General features: G+C 35.9%; 1 protein-coding gene across 1 annotated transcript in view; it reads left to right on the forward strand.

Moving 5' to 3' along the window:
- The window catches only part of WDR44 (WD repeat domain 44), an 83071-nt gene that overhangs the window by 16170 nt on the left and 48193 nt on the right, over nucleotides 1–18708 (forward strand). The window contains exons 2-5 of the mRNA XM_082609118.1: nucleotides 7056–7089; nucleotides 12420–12494; nucleotides 16822–17452; nucleotides 17941–18071. Of these exons, the coding sequence (XP_082465244.1) occupies nucleotides 7056–7089; nucleotides 12420–12494; nucleotides 16822–17452; nucleotides 17941–18071 (871 nt within the window). The remainder of the gene's footprint in view (nucleotides 1–7055; nucleotides 7090–12419; nucleotides 12495–16821; nucleotides 17453–17940; nucleotides 18072–18708) is intronic.

Here is an 18708-nt window from a genome sequence, read left to right on the forward strand (position 1 = left end):
ATGGTTTTGGACAACTGCCTAATGGCATGTATCCATCATTATAGTATCATACACAATAGTTTCACTGCCCTAAAAAATCCTCTTCAGAATGAACAGCCTAGTTCCTCAATACATGAGCTGCAAGAAATAAAAAAAATGAAAGGAAACCTACTGATTGAAAGAGACATATCAACTGATTATAGCACATGGACCTTATTTGGATATTGATTGAAATGGACCAACTGTAAAAAAAAGTTGAGACAATCTGGGAAATATTAATGTTGACTGTGTATAATAGGGAATTTTTAAATTTGATAATAGTGTTGTGGTTATGTTTTAGATATGTACTGAAATTTTTATGGGTAAAAATGAAATAGTTCCTGAGATTTGCTTCAAAATAATCTGGCAGGGGAGTGGAGGGAGGGATATTGATATTGATCACTATTGACCATGGTCAACATGTTGTGCATGTGGGTTCATAATATTATTCTCCCAATTTTGTACATGTTTGAAATAGCCATAATTAAAAGTTGGAAAAAGTCCCCCAAAATATTTTTTATGGTCACATACATTGTTACTAGCAGATTCAGAACTAAAACTCAGGTCTCCTGATTCCAGCTCATGTTCTTTTACTATGTAGCTAAACTTACAGCCCTTCTACTTCGAGATTGGTGTCATGGTGCCCTTTCAGCCTTTGGGACCCCCTCCCCAAGTCTTCCCTGGGGAATTTGTGGTGGCACTCCTAGATAAGTAAGGCTTTAATAAATGGCCAGTTTCATTTGACCAGCTACCTACCCATGTGAAACCAGGAAAGAATATTGGACTTATTAGGGTAAATTGACAGGCTGCATGTGTTGTTAGAATCAGCAAAGAGACTTGGGTCCTATGCCTAATTATTATTAGGCCCTTGATCTTCACATAAGCTCTAGGAGATCAGTGCCCATGTCTGCTTTGTTCACTACTTTACACCCAGTGCCTAGCACGGTGCTGGTACGAGGTAAGCAGTAAGTAAATGTTGAATGAATGGATTAATTTAACCTTCTTTGGCCTTATTTTCCTCACATGTAAAATGAGATAGTTGGTCTAAATGATTCTTACTTCCTTCAAACATGAAAAAAATACATATTCCCTTCCTACTGAGTTTTTAAAAATCCTTTTAGGACTTTGTAAAGAATTACTGTAAATTTCTTTTTAACACTAGGTAACATCATTATGTAGAATGCTCACTTCTAACACCCGTGACAGAAAACCCACAGTTATGTTGCATCAAAACCTCTTAAAAATAGCCTACTGCTATGCATCTTCTTTTGGATTGATTTTATTTCTATTAAGTAAATGAATACTGTTCTCAACATTACTAAATTAGAGAGTCAGGTTTAGCAAGTTCCAAACTCAAGCTAAGAGGGTTATTAATAAAATGTTGCATCGCTTGCATATTTTTACCTTTCACTGAAATTGTATTGAATGCAGTATTATTATGTCAGAGTTTATAAAGGACTTGACATTTTGCTTACTCCAGAAACTTAGTGAGCAACTTTTGGATAAGCTGTAATTATTGTCATCAGATCCAAATCCCAGTGATTAGCACCTACCTTTGGAAGTAATGACCTTATTATTCTAATGAAATTTTACCTTAGGTGTCTGAAAGTTATCACACTGGATCAGGTCAGAGTTTATAAAAGAAAAAATAATTCCTATACTGCCCTGCAAAGTGACCAGAGCAATGTTTTGATGCCATGTAACATTTTAAAAATAATGAATGTTGTGTAGATACTAAAGTGCATTGGTACTGAACACAAATACCCTAGATGCAAAAGGAAAACTACTATAATTAAAATGCTAAATGGACAGGGACCGGAGAAAGCTTCAGCCACACATTATTTTATACTCAACAATGAGGTTCCTTAGTATAAACTCAACATAGCGAGTGCATGAAAATAACTTTCTTACAGAAAACAGGATATAATGAATTAAAATATTCTATCTGTATAAGTTGCTGAAATACTAACCTTAAAATCGCTTTTATATTCAAAACCTGAGTGCCACACTAAAGATAAATATTTGATCTATAAGCCATGTGGGTTTTTATTTGTTTGTTTGTTTGTTTGTTAGTAGAATACCAATACTTGTTTAACTTAGACTTTATGGAGCTGTTTCAGAAATTGTTTTTCATGTTTAAGTTTAATAATACCGTTGATAGACATTGTCTTCAATTTCAGAAACTATGCTGCAAAATCAAAGATTTACTGCATTTTTAATTAGTATGAATATGTTGAAACTTTTTTTTTATGCTATTAGGTGATGAAGGAAGTTTCTCCCATTAAAATTATATTTTTGTTCAGCTTTGTAAGAAGCACATTTCTTATTTCAATGAAGCTTTGTTAATCATATATTTAAATGTGTCAAAAATATTTGATTTAAAAATATCCTATAATAAAAACTTTTGAAATGAAAATTGAACTTTTGAAGTTCTCATTTTGGTTTGTAAAGGTTTTGTTAAAGTGAGATAAACTACCAATACTTAAATATATCTACCTGTTAACTTCAGTTTTCTTATAGATCTCTCACTTGTGTGGGGTGTAATAAAAGTTATTTTATGGGCTTTTTATGGGAAAAATTTGGGCTTTTTATGGGAAAAATTACTGACCTTAACCTTTGAACAGGAGGAATCTAATATTTAGTATCTACAGAAAATTTTGAAAGAATATTTTTCTAGTAAACTAGATGTATCAGAGTATTACCGGACATTTCTGGATGTGTGTGTGTGTACTGGATTATGTCCATGTTTCCTATAATATATCTCAAATTTAAGGGAAGTCAGAGGTATAAAATTTAGATCATTAATCATGGTAGAAAAATTACATCTTCACTCCCAAACTAATGAAGGGTCTTAAAATAAACTTTCCTAAAATTACAGAAACTCTGAAAACCCTTGCTTAAAGGTCTTGCCCCTAGTTGGTTGGGAAAGCCAAGAGTAGAACTTAATTTTCTTGACCTAGTCCCCTATTTCTCCTGTCCCCAAACTGCAACATGAATAGCTATTTTCTTTAGGCACATAATCACTCTGAAATAGTATGTTATTATCTCTACTTTGAAGTTAGAGACTGAGTTACGGAGAAGAGTTGAGTGGTTGTCTGGGGAGACCCTCAGAAGCTCTGGATTCTTCCTTTACCATCCAATTCCAGTTTTAAAAACCGGATTTCCCAGCTCGGTGCAGACTAGAAGCAAAAATTAGAAGGGAAGGGGAAAGAAAGCTTTTAAAGGCAGGCACATGGCCAGCTGTAAGAAGTGACCACTTCTATTGAGGAGGGAGATGCAAAACTATAAAACACAGACATTCCAAGCATAGTAGCCTAGGGTCCGGTAGTGTGAAGGCAAATAAATCCCCTGTACCTTAGGGTCCGTGGAGGGCATTACTGTATTAAAATATAGTGTAGTATTTGAGCATGATAATTACTCTGAGTAAGAAAGGGAAAATTGTATATCCTTTGTTTAAGAAGGTATTTTCAAGGGAAAGATTACTGAAACGGCAAGGCTTAGCCTATAATGTACTTACTTACAAGCTGCTTTTGAAATTTGAAATTCAAAAGTACTTAGAACACTTTCAGAAGTTTGGCACTCAAAGAGAAGCTTCATCTCTCTGGCAGTTTTATATATGGAACATTTCATTATTTTATTTCCTAGCAGTGCCAAATCAATTAGGCATTAATTGTAGTTGTTAAAGGCAGATCAGGATTCAAGCCTTTGACTTAATTAGTTTAGTACAGCCCAAGAAGCAGCGCTAATTACCTTTACTTTGGTGTTCATTCATAGCACCGCTTAGAATATTCTCATAACCGTCATCTTTTAAGACCTTACACAGAAAAGAGGCAATATTGCAATGTAGTTGAGAGAGTGGACCCTAGAGCCAGACTGCCTAGGGTCAAATTCTGGCCCAGTTATTCACTAGCAGTGCAATTTAAATTACCTCATCTGACCCAAGCTTCAAGGTTTTTTGTGTGTAAAATAGGGAAGGTAATATAACTACCTCATTGGAAAGTTGTGAGGACTAAAGAAGCAAAAGCAAGTCAAGTCTTAGCACATTTTTGGCACATGCTTATTAATAAATGATGGCCATTGTATAATTATTATTACAAGGCCCCTCTTAAGAACATTTCCTGTGGGAATACTAAATAATGATTTACTGTTTATTATAGTGAAATGAATTGTTGTTTTCTCATTTTGGCACATGATACAAATCGTTTTAGCCAACTTTGCAAATTATAAATTTTGACAGTGAGCAAATTTTGCTTTCACTTTTTACTAGATGCTAATGTCCTATAAATGGATGAAAAAATGTATCACAAAAAATTCCAGTCTTACAGACTACCCTGTTAAAGACAATTTTAGGCTTAATCAGACTGGAGGAAGCTATGAAATGTTTTACTGCCTACCAAGACCTTAACAACTTTGTAACATTTAAATTATGTTTTGAACATGAGTGGCTTTTGTTATTAGTTTTTTGTTTAATGATATCACAAAATGCAAGCAGGATCCCATTTTACTCACCAGCTCAGTATAATCTGGTGTTTTTCTTGTTCCCTGTTGTTAAATAGCCTGGAGCTTTACAGGCTGTAGGGTATCTTTCCTGTATCCAGAAATTGGTCTCAGGCTTCCCACTACTAAGTCCCTTGGAGAAACTTGGTGCACTCATTATTTGTGAGTTTCAATGGAGCAGTTCAAAGCTGCTGAGGAAACTACAGCTTATTGTGTATGCCCCATGTGCTCTCTCACTTAATCCTTATCGTAGTCCTATGAAGTGTAGATGTTTTTACCCCTTTTCCAAAGGAGGAGATTGAGGCTTGGATAAATTAAATGAATTGATCAAGATCACACACACGGTAAATGGCAAAAACGGTATTCAAGCAAGGTCTATCTGCACATATTCTTTTCACTGCATTCCCTTGGCTCTCAAAAGGAAGTAATAAATTACTCTTTATAGTTTGTACACAGCTGTATGTAAAGCCCCACCAGAACCAATCTGGACTATTTCCATGTGTGTCAACAGTTGGTCTATAACTTAGATCCTGTGAATAATCAGCTCTTCATGAAACCAGTTACATACAAGAGATAAATGTGGCGCCCTATTCTGTTTCTTGGACAGCTAAAAAACCTGATCAGATTTCTCAAAGTGGGAGTCATGGGGAAGGCAGATTTTCTTTTTCTTGCCTTCTCTACCTCATATGGGGCTTAAGTTTTTTGAAAAAAATCTTATTTCCTCTTGTCGCTACACCTCTGTGGCAGGTGATTTTTTTTTTTCTTGATTGACATTCAGAATATGTGCCACACGGAAATTTGAGCCTCTTCAAGGCTTTTTTGGTTTTGTTTATTAAATTTTTGTTATTGTTTTGATTGCACTTGTATTATTTTACACATCCTTTTTGTGAAATATTTATTCCTTTTTTAAAAATTGGAATAACCTTGGTCCTAATCACCTCCGGATAAACAGGATTTTGTTACAGAGCAGTATATGTTTGCCAGGGAAACCAAGTAATTGGGGATATAAAATTTTTCATTCCTGGAAATTGTCCTTTATTAACATGAAATTATATCGTCCAGGCACTGCAATTAAGTGGGCAGGCACTATTTTATACAGCTATCTTTTTTGTTTTTTAAACAAGCTTTAAAAAAACCCTAAACTGGGGTTGTGTCTTAATCATCTTCCTATCTCTAGTCCCTGGTGCATAGTAGATGTTCCATAAATGTTTGTTTAACAAAGGGGTTGATTTTCTGTTGAATGGCAAAAGTAATTTTTTTTTTTTTTTTTTTTTTTTTTTTTTTGCGGTACGCGGGCCTCTCACTGCTGTGGCCTCTCCCGCTGCGGAGCACAGGCTCCGGACGCGCAGGCTCAGTGGCCATGGCCCACGGGCCCAGCCGCTCCGCGGCATGTGGGATCTTCCCAAACCGGGGCACGAACCAGCGTCCCCTCCATCGGCAGGCGGACCCCCAACCACTGCACCACCAGGGAAGCCCAAAAGTAATTTTTTTATCACACTGTTTTGATTAGAGGTCAAGGATTACTCAATTTGGCACATGAAGAACATGGTAGTAGGACTCGATGCTTCTCTTGGTTCTGCCCCTAACTTAATTTGTGACTTTGGGGAAAGTCACTTAACCTCTCAGCACCTTGGTTTCTTTATCTGTAAAAAGAGGCGCTATGACTAGATGATCTTGAAGGCGCCTTTCAACACAAAGTTGTATCATCTGTGATCACTGCATTTAAAAAATTTAGGAATGGCATATGAATCATTTAAAAGCTTCTTACTGCATAACCCTGATAAGCGGCTGTAAGGGTATGTCTCTCCTTTGTGCTTTGAAGCAGATATGAAATTGTTCCTATTTGAAGAAAAATGTAAGGGGGGTGTGAAAATAATTGGTGAAAAGTTACTTTTTAAAATTATTATATCTAGAGCACTCTGTATTTAAGAATAGAGTTTTGCTCCAGTTAAAAAAAAAAGAGCTGCAAACAAAAATAGGTTATCTCTCTTTAAAAGTAACGTAAATGTCTATGCATATGAAACTTTTCAACCATACTGTAAATCAAAGAAGCACAAATTAAGACAGCAATAAGATATATTTTCCTATCAAGTTTGTAAACATTTAAAAATAACACTCATTTTTGGCAAGGGTATTAAAAAACAGGGACTCAGAGCAATGGGAGTGTATTTAAATTGGTACAACTGTTCTGGAGGGCAATTTGAGAGTTTCTCAAAATGCTGAAAAGTGTGTATACTTTTGACCTGCAATTCCACTTCTAGAGAAATTTATTTTAAAGAAATTTATCATGGAAGAATACAAAATTTTATTCACATTAATGCTAATTATAGTGTTATATATCTAGGAAGACAGAAAATACAAACTCAAATCTCTTGGTTGTAAGACTATGGGTCACTTTAATTTTCTTCTTTACTTTTTTATGGTTTCTACATCTTCTGTAAATGTTTTTTAAAATATGGGCTTGTCTTTAATGAGTGTGTAGAAGTATTTCCCTTCTCATCTCCACTATTCAACACTTTCTTGCTTTTATTTCTGAACAGGTCTCCAGGAAAGGTGGTGATTTCAACATTAAAGGTGAGTTGTGCTTTCTGAAAGTGATAAGTATATTTCTACAAATTGTATGCAATTTTCATTCATTTTTCTCTTTTATGTAATTCTTCATTCTCTGCTTTGGCTTTCTATTACTTATTTTTTGCTAAGTAATATTATCATTGTATCTTACTCTAGGTGTGATTAGGTACTCTAGAAATACCTAATTAAATATTGTACTGTAAGGAAGGGACTATAAGTATATTTTAGATTTCTGCTAATTTTTATTTGGTTTACAATTTTTAGAATAAAAGAACACTATAAAATACTTGTATTTGTGTGTGTGTGTGTGTTTAATTGAAAAAGTAATACTTGCATGACAGAAATATGGAGTAACCAAAACACTTGTATACTTCTTATGGGCACATGTATTGGTATCATAATTATATATAAAAATCAATCCTAGCCTTATATTCAAGCAAAGAAGTTTGATATTGAGACATTATGCCAATGAGAACCATTTTAAATACAAGAATATCACGAAACAACTATTTACATCAAATAGAATATATACTATATGTGTATGTTTGTGTATGGTTGTGTTTGTGTGTACGTCTGTACATATGTATGTATAATCTCAAACATGCTGTATTTTTTTTTCAGTTTCAGTGTCCCTACCTTCTATTTATACACATTGGATATTGATCTGTTTGATAAATTGTGGTGTATTCATATGGAATATTCTGTAGCAGTGGCTATGAATGAATTAGTTATACATAATAACGTGGATGAATTTCAGCACCATGGTGTTGAGTGGGGGAAATAAAACAAGTCACAGGAAAATACATGTAGTAAGATTCCATTTATATTAAGTCCAAAAGCATGCAAAACTAGAGAATATATTGTTCAGAGATACAAGCATAGTAAAACTATAAAGGACAGCAAGGGAATGATAAACACAAAGTTTAGGATATCAATCATCTCTGAGGGGGAAAGAATGGAATGGAAATGGAGAAGGACATACAAGAGACTTGAAAGCTAATAGTAATACTGTTCTTTTTCTTAAACTGAGTACTTAAGAAAGGTTATATCATAATTCTTTATTCCTTATATTTTATAAAAATTCTTTTATATTAACTATTTAATAAAACCATTTTAAAAAACAACTCATGGACATGGTTAAAATTCACTCAGTGTGAAAAGTAGATGGTTGAAAATGTAGCTTCCCTCCCATTCTTCACCTTCCACTTCCCAGTCCTCCTATCCAGAGACTATTGCTGTTTATGCTTGTAGATTTTTTTTTTTTTTTTTTTTTTTTTTGCGGTACGCGGGCCTCTCACCGCCGCGGCCTCTCCCGTTGCGGAGCACAGGCCCCGGACGCGCAGGCCCAGCGGCCACGGCTCACGGGCCCAGCCGCTCCGCGGCACGCGGGATCCTCCCAAACCGGGGCACGAACGCGCGCCCCCCGCATCGGCAGGCGGACTCTCAACCACTGCGCCACCAGGGAAGCCCTATGCTTGTAGATTTTAAAAGCCACTTAGGTCTTAAGATATTTTTAGGTTATAACAAATAGGTTTGGGGAATTTATTTTATCCCAGTAATTATAGATTGTCCTTAACTTGAATAAAATTAGATAGAAAATGTACATATTTAGTAAATAAATATGAAGTTGGATATAGTTCTTTTTTACTTTTTATTTTGAAATAATTACAGAGTCACAGAAAGCTGCAAAGATAGTACAGAGAAGTCCTGTTATCCTTCACCCACTTTCCCCAGTGGTTATGTCTTAATTATAGTACAATGTCAAAACCAAGAATTTGATGGTGGTACAGTGTGAGTGTATAGTTCTGTGTCATTTTATTACATGTGTATATTTGTATAACCACCACCACAATCCAGATGAGATCTAGTTTATCACCACAGAGAGCTTCCTTTATAAAGTCACACCCACCACCTCCCCACATCATCCCTAACCCTAGGCAGCCAGCCACTAATCTGTTTTCCATCTCAATAATTTTGTCACTTGAGAATGTCCTATAAATGGAATCATATAGTGTGTGACCTTTTGAGATTGGCTCAAATGATTGAGATCCATCCAAGTTGTTGCATGTGTCAATGGTTTATTCCTTTTTGTTGTTAAGTAATATTCTATGATGTGGATGTACATGGGTTATTGAGTGCTTATTGTATATAACAGCATATCTATTGATACCTTAAGCAATCCAAAGAAAAGTTTGATATAGTTCCTATTTTTGATGACTTTACAACCTCACAGAAAAGATACATATATATAAGAAGGGATGATACATGTGGTATTGATGTTTGTAGACTAGAATAGACCTTAAGAACTACAGGGAGTTTGGAGGAGGAAAGGGGACATAGAGCAATCGTGAGAGCTCTGTTGCCTGGAATAGGAGAGAAAATTTTTCGGGAGGAGGTAGAACTTGTGTTAGGCTTTGAAAATTGGGAGAGATTTGCATAGGTGGATAGAGAAAAATTGGGAAAGCATTGTATGTTAGGTAATAGTATGAACTAATTAATATGCAACGGCAGAGAATTTGCTGGGCGCATTGAAAGACTGGTGTCTTACTAATGTAAACATTTCAGTGGTGGAATGTTGGTAAAGTAAATTGGGGCCAGATTTCCATGAGCCTTGAATGTCAGGTTAAGAAATCTGGGCTTTAAAATTTTGAAGCAAGATATTTAAAGTCAATTTTTATATGTCTTACAAGATTTTTTGCTGGGGAATTAACAAAAGATAAGTGGTAGAAGGGTGGAAGAAAGTTCGCGGGAAAGAGACTAAGTGCAGAGAGAGCTACTAAGAGATTAGAATGTCAAGACATGAGACTCCAACAGAGGGATGGTGTTGATAGGAATGGATGGATGCATATGACAACTATTTAAGAGTTGTTTCCTGGTTTTTGTTTATTGTTTTTTTTCTTCTCTCCTTAGCAAAAAAGAGTGGCGGTCACATCTCAAACATTTTTTAAAATTTCACTTTAGTCACAGTTAATTACTCATTACACAGTTACTTCCTCATTACTAAAAACCAGAAGTGACCTGAATTTTTTAATAACTAACATTTTTAGCTTAATGTTCTTTAGTAGATAATAATGAAGATTTCTTTGAGTGTAGATCACTTTTGTACAAATGATTTGTGAAACTGGGTCTTTTGTTGGATGTGCTTATTAAAATTAAAAAGCTCAATTCTTATAACTGAATACTATGAGGTGGGTGCAAACAGCTCTCCAATATCCAATACAGATGGAGGGAAACAGTGGTGTGAATTGCTAGAAATTGAACGCTCTATCATACCTTTTAAGAAAGCATGTATCTGAGGTTGTGATTGGTAGGAGTTAAGAGAAATGGCCTAATGGTGGGAAGCTGGGATTTAGTAGGTACTGTGCTACAGTAATGGGGCAGCCCATCTCCAGAAAAAGGTAATAATTGAGGACTGTCTCAAGTCTAGCTAAGTTGGTGTTGGTTGTCTGTAGGTACATGCTTGGCTTCCATTGCTTTGTCCTCAAAGCCTGTTAGAGGTGCTAGGGGAAGGACCTGGACCTTAAACCTCACTAAGGAGAGAATCATAGATGACTATATATACTAAATCAGGTTTTACTAAGAAATCTTCCAATTAACCTCTCTAGAGATCAGATCCTCTGGTAGGTGCCATATCACTCCTTAAAACTAGGACTTAACAGCAGTTTACCTTATAGGAGTTGATATCTTTCAAAAGTTCAAAGTCTAAGAGAGTTTTGTTAAAGCCAAATAAAATAGAAGCCTAATCATTGCTTGGCAGTTTTGGTCTGTGATCTTTGTAAGTATTAAAACAAATTAAATTGAGGTACAGGAATTATTAGTATGTATTTTTCTTAGGTTAACTTGGGGAAAATATCCATGGAATTAAGGTTGTACAGTGCTTCTGATTTCCCTACTAATGAACAGTTATTGGAGGGTAATTGGGTAAATACAGTTAATTTGTAGGACAGTTGAAGGCGTTTCTTTAATATGCATTAACCGTTCTTAATTATCATCAGCTTTCAAGAATTCTCTCTCATCTTGTCAAGATGGCTATTTCAGGGTGGTCAGGGAAGGCTTTTCTGATGTAATAATGCCTGAGCTATGACCCTAAGGATGGTAAGGAACCATCCAGTTGGCCAAAGTATAATTGTGTGGTTGTGATGGGAGAGGGAGGTGAGAAATATAGATGTCAAAGATGTAGGCAGGAGCCATATCATGTTAGGTGCTCATGGGCTGTGGTAGAGTTTAGATTTTATCTAATACTTCAAATTCCATGAAACAACTTTTCTCTAGAAGAATCTATATAAGAATTGGTAGTATTTCCCAAATGCTGGGAGGAATTCAGTGAAACGACTTTTCAGCTTGAAGATATTGGAAGTCCTGCAGAAATTTCTCTAGCACATTAAGTCTTTAGCATTATAATAATCTCTGGAGTAGAGAGATTATTGGAGCCTATCCTGATGCTTGTATAATTGCTACCTTAATACATACATACATCCTTATGTATCTTAGGTCACTTATCTGTCAAAAATGGTTATAGTGACTTTCTGACAAGCTCTGTGATGTACACTAAGAATTATGAAAAGTTTTTTTCTCAGTATTAGTAGTAGCATTCAAATTACTGTACTTCTATAAATGTAAAGAAAACTTAAGATGGAAAAGAATATTGTGTTAAGATTTGCAAATGTATGATTATCTTAATTTACCCGAATTTTTTTTCCAACAGAAATGCAGCATCCATTTTACCTTCTCTAACCTCCCAAATATATATATATATGTACGTATGTGTATATGAATGTATACGTAGATATATATGTATTTTTGGTGGGTTTAATTTTTTTCATCTGTTACTGTTTTGGGGACTTCATTTAATACTGGTTAAATCTTGATTCCTTTTATCTAAAGTGTATAAAGTTTTTAAGGCAATGATTCTCTGAATATGGTCTTCCTCATTATGTACTTTTGTGTTTATTCATATTTATGAAGGGATACTTTGGGAAAAATAACAATTCTAATTCAACCCTTTGCTTAAGTCCTTAATCTTTTTAAGCTACAAAGGTACTTAGTAGTTCTTATCTTCCTGCACAGTTTTTTAATGTTAAAAAGTTGGGTACATGTAAAGGAAAATATCCTATTACAATAGAAAAATCGAAAATTGCTGATTGGTAACCTTCCTATGCAAATTAAATTGTCCCAATTGGCATAAAAATCTCTGGGCATCTATCAGTATATAAACATCTAAGCTCTTTATGGGCCTTTGATTTATTAATGCTATAATTTCTAATTTATACCCATTTTAAACAAAGTTTTAAAGAAAAGATATTTGGTCTTTGTTTCTTTTCTTTTTAAAATAGGAAGCAGAGAACTCTGCATACAAAGTTGAAAATGAGTCCCCTGTACAAGAATTGAAGCAAGATGTGTCTAAAAAGGTTTGTAAGATAAAATGTCAATATTAGCTTAGCAGATGTCATATTTTTATGGTATATTTAAAGTGGAAAAATTATTATATTCTTTTAGTATAGTGCCCTGTACGTGGTGGATGTTCAGTAAATGTTCCTGAATCTGTTGAATTTGTGATTGAAGGCGCATCAGGCTTTTTAGAAGGCATTTTGTAATCGAACTAATTGGTAATTTATCCTTGAATCAGTATTTTGAAAAATGTTTTGTAATGTGTTTTTACTTTTTATACTTGTATTTTTATTAGAGTAAGCTATAGCTACTCTTGAGGTTAGTACCAAGAGGTAAAGGTACTGAAAAACTCAGTGCAGCAAATTCTAATGTCTTGAGGAGTTAGAGGTTACAAGAAGTCATTACTCTTCTAGTACCTTTGATAACTTTTAAGGAATTGATCATATGAAGCTTCAGGGTTTGGTTTACTGGAAGAGACTGAGCGTAAGATAAAAATTTTGGCAATGGGTTGTTCACAGTATCAGGATAAAACCCAAGGAGAAAGAATGGTGTGTCTGTTCATTTATATCAGTTTTGAGTGTTTTCTGTGCCCCAGGCACTGTTTAGAGAGTGGATTTCCGGAGACCAATGCAACGACACATCCTCTATCCCAGAGTTTCTCAACAGCAACACCTTTGGGGTGAATAATTCTTTGTTGTGGAGGGAAGGAGAGACTGTTTTGTACATGGTAGAATGTTTAGCAGCATTCCTGGCTTTGACTCACTAGATGTCAACGTCCGCCTCCCCCCCCCCCACCAACCCCTACCCCATCTTGACAACCAAAAATGTCTCCAGACATCACTGAATGTCTGGGGGAATGACACTGGGCAAAATCACCACCAATGTAGATTCATTGTTCTACCCTTATGGAATTTAGAAATTAATGGACTACATATTTTAATATTGATAATACTTTTTCCTTTAAAAAGAAAAATTTCCTTTTTGGGAAAAATGGCTTTGTGTATCAGCATGAATGAGATAACAAGAGTGGTACCCTTTTTTTTTTTTAATCAGAAATTTCCCACAATTCTACACAAACAAACAGCTGTCTTGATTTTTTGGCATTCCCTTCTGGTTCTCACTCATTTGCTTTTTTTTTTTTTTTTTTTGGCCTATTTGTAGTGTAGATAGAATTTTGTTGGTGATGGTGTTGTTTTGTTTCTGACAGAATTTTATATTCTACCTTTCCTCTTAACATTTTTTGATTTTTATCATATTTCTACATGATTTTAATACTCAGTTTTCATTTGGTCTATTAGCTTCCATCAAGCAAATGGATTATTATGTATCTAGCCATTTTTATTGTTGAAAATTTGAAAAGTTTCTGTTTTTCCACTAGAGCTTTTCTTTCCCTTTTAAGGATTTTTTTTCTTGGGATAAATTACAAATGGGTAAGTATAGTTAGTAGCCAAAAAAAAGTGATTTTTAAGGAGAGTTTAGAAGCTGAAAAAATAGTAAACACTATGGAGCCATAGAGTGAGTCTTAAGACTCTAGGTATTACTTTTTAAGTTCTAGCCTTTTCAAGTGAATTAAGTATCCAACATTAATTATAAAGGCTGTGGAGTTATACCCTGGATCAGAACACAATCCCTGTTCCCAGTAACTTACATTTTAGTAGAGAAAATTGGATAAACACAAAACTGAGTGTAATAAGTGTTCAAATAGACTTGCAAACTTTATAAGAGCGCAAAGGGAGGCTTTACTTTCTCTTTGAGGATAGGAATGGGGAAGGAGGAAGTAGCATCTGAACTGGTTCTTGATGAATGGATAAGATTTGGGCAGGGGGCTTCCCTGGTGGCACAGTGGTTGAGAGTCCGCCTGCTGATGCAGGGGACACGGGTTCGTGCCCCGGTCCGGGAAGATCCCACATGCCGCAGAGCGGCTAGGCCCATGAGCCATGACCGCTGAGCCTGCAGGTCCAGAGCCTGTGCTCCGCAACGGGAGAGGCCACAACAGTGAGAGGCCCGCGTACCGCAAAAAAAAAAAAAAAAAAGATTTGGGCAGGCAGAGATGGAAGAGGAAAGGCATAACCAAAGGCGTGGAGATGTGGAATGTGCAGAATGTTTGTCGATGAGTCTAGAGACCAAAGTTAGGGCCAGATTATGGGAATGCCTCTTATGTCATACTAAAACATCTGGTTTTTATTTTACAGTCGCTGTGAAAGCAATGATTTTTTTGAAGCAGGGAGGTGATAGGAAACAGTTGTTTTAGCATGATCATTTCTATGTTAGTCTTGATTCTCACTGTTCTCTTGTTCTTTCCCCATTTGCTACCTCCTGAAACCCGGCAGGGAACGGGGGTGGGGAAACAGGTCTAGGTACTGTAAATAGGTGCTATGGGGGCATATCAAGAGGTAGACAACATGGGCCTTGTTTTCCAGGTGTGGAGAAAATATTTATATAGAGCTAGCTCACGTACTACGCTGTATTTATATTCTAGTTCATATTATAATGAACAGTAAGAGTGTTAGGAGTTCAGAAGAGGAAGAGATTGTCCTCAGTTAAGGGATTAAAGAAGGTTTAAGATTTTCAACCTTGTTTTAACCCCTCTGATGGCATAGGCCTTTTCACTCTGCATAGTGATTATTTGAAACCTTTACATTCACCTCATGCTCACTGTGCCCACCTGCATCTGCTTACTTTCATCAAATAACCTTGCTTCCCACACTGCATGTAGGTGTTAGAGGCTAAGAAGCCTGAATTCAGTCCTTTTCATCATCTCTCACTTCCCTCACCTGCAAACTTGTTTTCATCTTTTACCTCTTTTTCATGCCATTCCTGAGAATTTAGTATTCTTTTTTTTTCTGTCCAAAGTAGAATGATATAATATAAAGAACACTGGATTTTTTGGAGAAAAACCCGGATTTCAGTTTTGACTTTGTAGTTTACTAGCTGTGGGACCTTAGGCGAAATACTTAATGCCTTTACCTCAGATTCCTGCTTTGGTAGAAGGGAGATAATCTAGCTCCCTCACAAGTCCTGTGTAAAGATTAAATGGCAAATGTGTGTACTGGGTCTAATACACAGCAGACCCTCTTTCCTTTCTTCTCCAGAACTTGTTATCTTCCTTTCCATTGGCTCCTTCCCCTCTGCTTATAAAAATGCTGGATCATTTTCTTGCACCCTCTTCCATGTATAGCCAAGCTTTTTGAGAACATAGAGTGTGCTGGCTGTTCCTATGTCTTCACCTCTTATTCATTCGTAAATTTACTGTAATCTGGCTTCTGTTATTGCTAATGTACTCAGAGCTCAGAAACTACCTAATTGACAAATTAGGTGGACTCTAGTTAATATTTCTCTGGTAAAAGTAAGGTAGGTCTAGGATAAAGATTAGAAGATTGAGAAAAATTAATATGTAGAATATGCTGGGAAATCAGGGATGAATATTATTGAACGGCTTAATATCCAGTTCAACTTGGCATGAATTTGTAGTAAACCACATCAAGATAGTTCCATAGCACATTCTGTTAACTTTCTGGAGCCAAAGAATTGAGAAAGCAGAAGTCATCCATGTCTCCGTGGTGGGAAGATAAGTGAGTGGGCTGGGAGATTTATTGTGTTAATAATGACAGGACTGGGTAGAAAATATATTTTCTTCTAAATGTTGGTAGGAGACGCAGAAAGCCTGCCTGTAGTTTTCAACTGTAGATAAGAAATAAAAGGGAAAAAAGGCAAGATGAGCTGGGTATTTGAACTCTTTTCATGGTCCTGCCATCTCTCTGCAGAGCAGGGGATTAGATGTAGCCTGTTTAAGAACATTAATCTCCCTGCATCTGCTGGCTTTCCATGTCAGGCTTGAGTTCAGAGCTGAACAACTTAAAATCTTGTACAAGGTGGTTTTGATTCTCATAGTTTTGTTAACTAGGCTCAAACCAGCAGGCAACTAACTTGGCATAAATATGTAAATGAACTATGACATGAAGCATCTGAATGTAAATTTAGGTTTAAACTTTCTTTTACAGGGTTGATTGAATTTTTGTGATTACACATACTAACACAGATTCCCTATATAATGGTTAAGAGTACAGTGTCTGGAACCAAACTCCCTACGTTTATGCCAGCTTCATCACTTACTAGCTTTGTGACCTTGGACAAATCACTTGGTCCCTCTGTGCCTTAGTTCCCTCATTTGTATAATGATGATAGTAAGAGTGCTATCTTACAAAGTTGTTGTAAAGATTAAAATATGTAAAGTGTTAAGAACATTGCCTGGCACATAGTAAGTACTATATAAATGATTAGCTGTTATTTTGTTCTTGTAAATAGCTTCATTGTTTTTTTTTCAACTGCTTTTTAACCTTTCATCAGATTATTGAAAGTATTATTGAAGAGAGTCAGAAAGTACTACAGCTTGAAGATGACTCTTTGGATTCCAAAGGAAAAGGACAGTCTGATCAGGCTACTGCCAGTCCTATCATGGCTGGAACAGATATACCTGGATTGTTAGCCGTAGATCAAGTACTGCAGGAAGATTCCCAAAAGGCAGAAAGTCAGGATGTATCTGAAGAAACTAAATTAGAATCAAAAAAATGTTTTCCTTCTGATGACACATGTGACAAGCCAGTAGATGAAACCACTAAGTTAACTGAAATAAGTTCAACTGAACAACAGCTTAATGTGCCTGAAACTGAAACAGAAGTGTTGAACAAGGAAGCAGTGGAAGTCAAAGAAAGTGATGTTCTAGAACCTGCATCCTCACACTCCTTATCTACTAAAGATTTTGCTGTTGTGGAAGAAGTTGCTCCTGCCAAACCACCAAGACAGCTTACTCCAGAACCTGATATAGTAGCTAGTACAAAGAAGCCTGTTCCAGCACGCCCACCTCCTCCAACTAATTTCCCACCTCCTAGACCCCCACCTCCATCTCGACCTGCTCCACCACCAAGAAAAAAGAAAAGCGAATTGGAGTTTGAGGCTCTTAAGACACCTGATCTAGATGGCAAGTATTAATTGAGAAATAGCTATTTTTGTGGGGAGTTCTTGGAGTTGAAACTTGAACTTTCTGATTTTTTTTTTCAGTTTATGCTGTAGACAACCACATTGATGACCAAGTTATAAAACTTATTTTAGTAATAGAAAGTCAAAATGTTTACATTGGTGTTGTTACATTACTGTAATTAAACATTTCAGGAGACTTTCAAATCTGTTACCATTGGAGAGCCAGTGTGGCATAGTGAAAAGAGCATAGGATTTGGAGACTTAAGATTTGAATTCAAGTCCTAGTTCTCTTCATGTGTAAGTTGTGTAGCCTTGAAGAATTTAACATATTTGAACCCTGGTTTTCCCATATATAAAACGAGAGTAATAAAACCACTTTTCTCAGAGGATTGTCCTAAGCATCAGCCAGATAAAGGTTAAAGCACTTTTCAAGCTATGTATAAGGTCTTATATAAATATTAGTTGTTGTTGTTGTTATTATTATTGCAGTTCCCAAAGAGAATATTACATCTGATACTCTCCTAACTACAAACATGGCTTCAGAGAGTACAGTCAAAGATTCTCAGCCTTCTCTTGATTTGGCAAGTGCTACCAGTGGAGATAAAATAGTTACTGCCCAGGTTGGTGAATTTGTGTTATATTTGATACAGGCTTTCTCAACTTTCTGCAACTGGCTGGTTTGTTGATTTTGGTTTTGGTTTTGGTTTTGGTTTTGGTTTTGGTTTGTTGATTGTTGAACCTTCTTTCTTCTCCAGGCCAAATATTTCCTTGTCCCCAAAACCTGGCTACCTTACATCCCTTGTCTAGCTCTGCTACTTAAGTAGCTGGCTGATTCTGGCAAGCTATTTCACATCTGAGTCTGAGATGGCTCATTGATGAAATGAGGGGAAAACCTTCCTTGAAGGTTTCTTCCAAGGTTGAAATGAGCTAGAGTATGCCAAGTACCTGGCATGTAGTAGGTATTCAAAAAGTGATAGATGCTGCTATATGTAATATTTATTAATAAATACCAACTGTAATCTTCATTTGTCTGACCTATAGTGGTCAAAATTGGGGACTTTTATTTTTTATAATTTCCTTTTCCTAATCATGAAAAAAAACCTTCATACACTAGGCTATGTATCCATATATGAGGCAATAGAAAGGACTTGACTACATGAATTTCTACCACCGTCAAATTCTGGGATTCAAGGGGGTTACTTATGTGGTAGCTGTGGTTAGGGCAGGTTAGCCGACTGGGAGATACTATCATACTAA

This window comes from Mesoplodon mirus (genome assembly GCF_964341445.2).
Source record: "Mesoplodon mirus genome assembly, chromosome: X".
Classification (NCBI taxonomy): Eukaryota; Metazoa; Chordata; class Mammalia; order Artiodactyla; family Ziphiidae; genus Mesoplodon; species Mesoplodon mirus.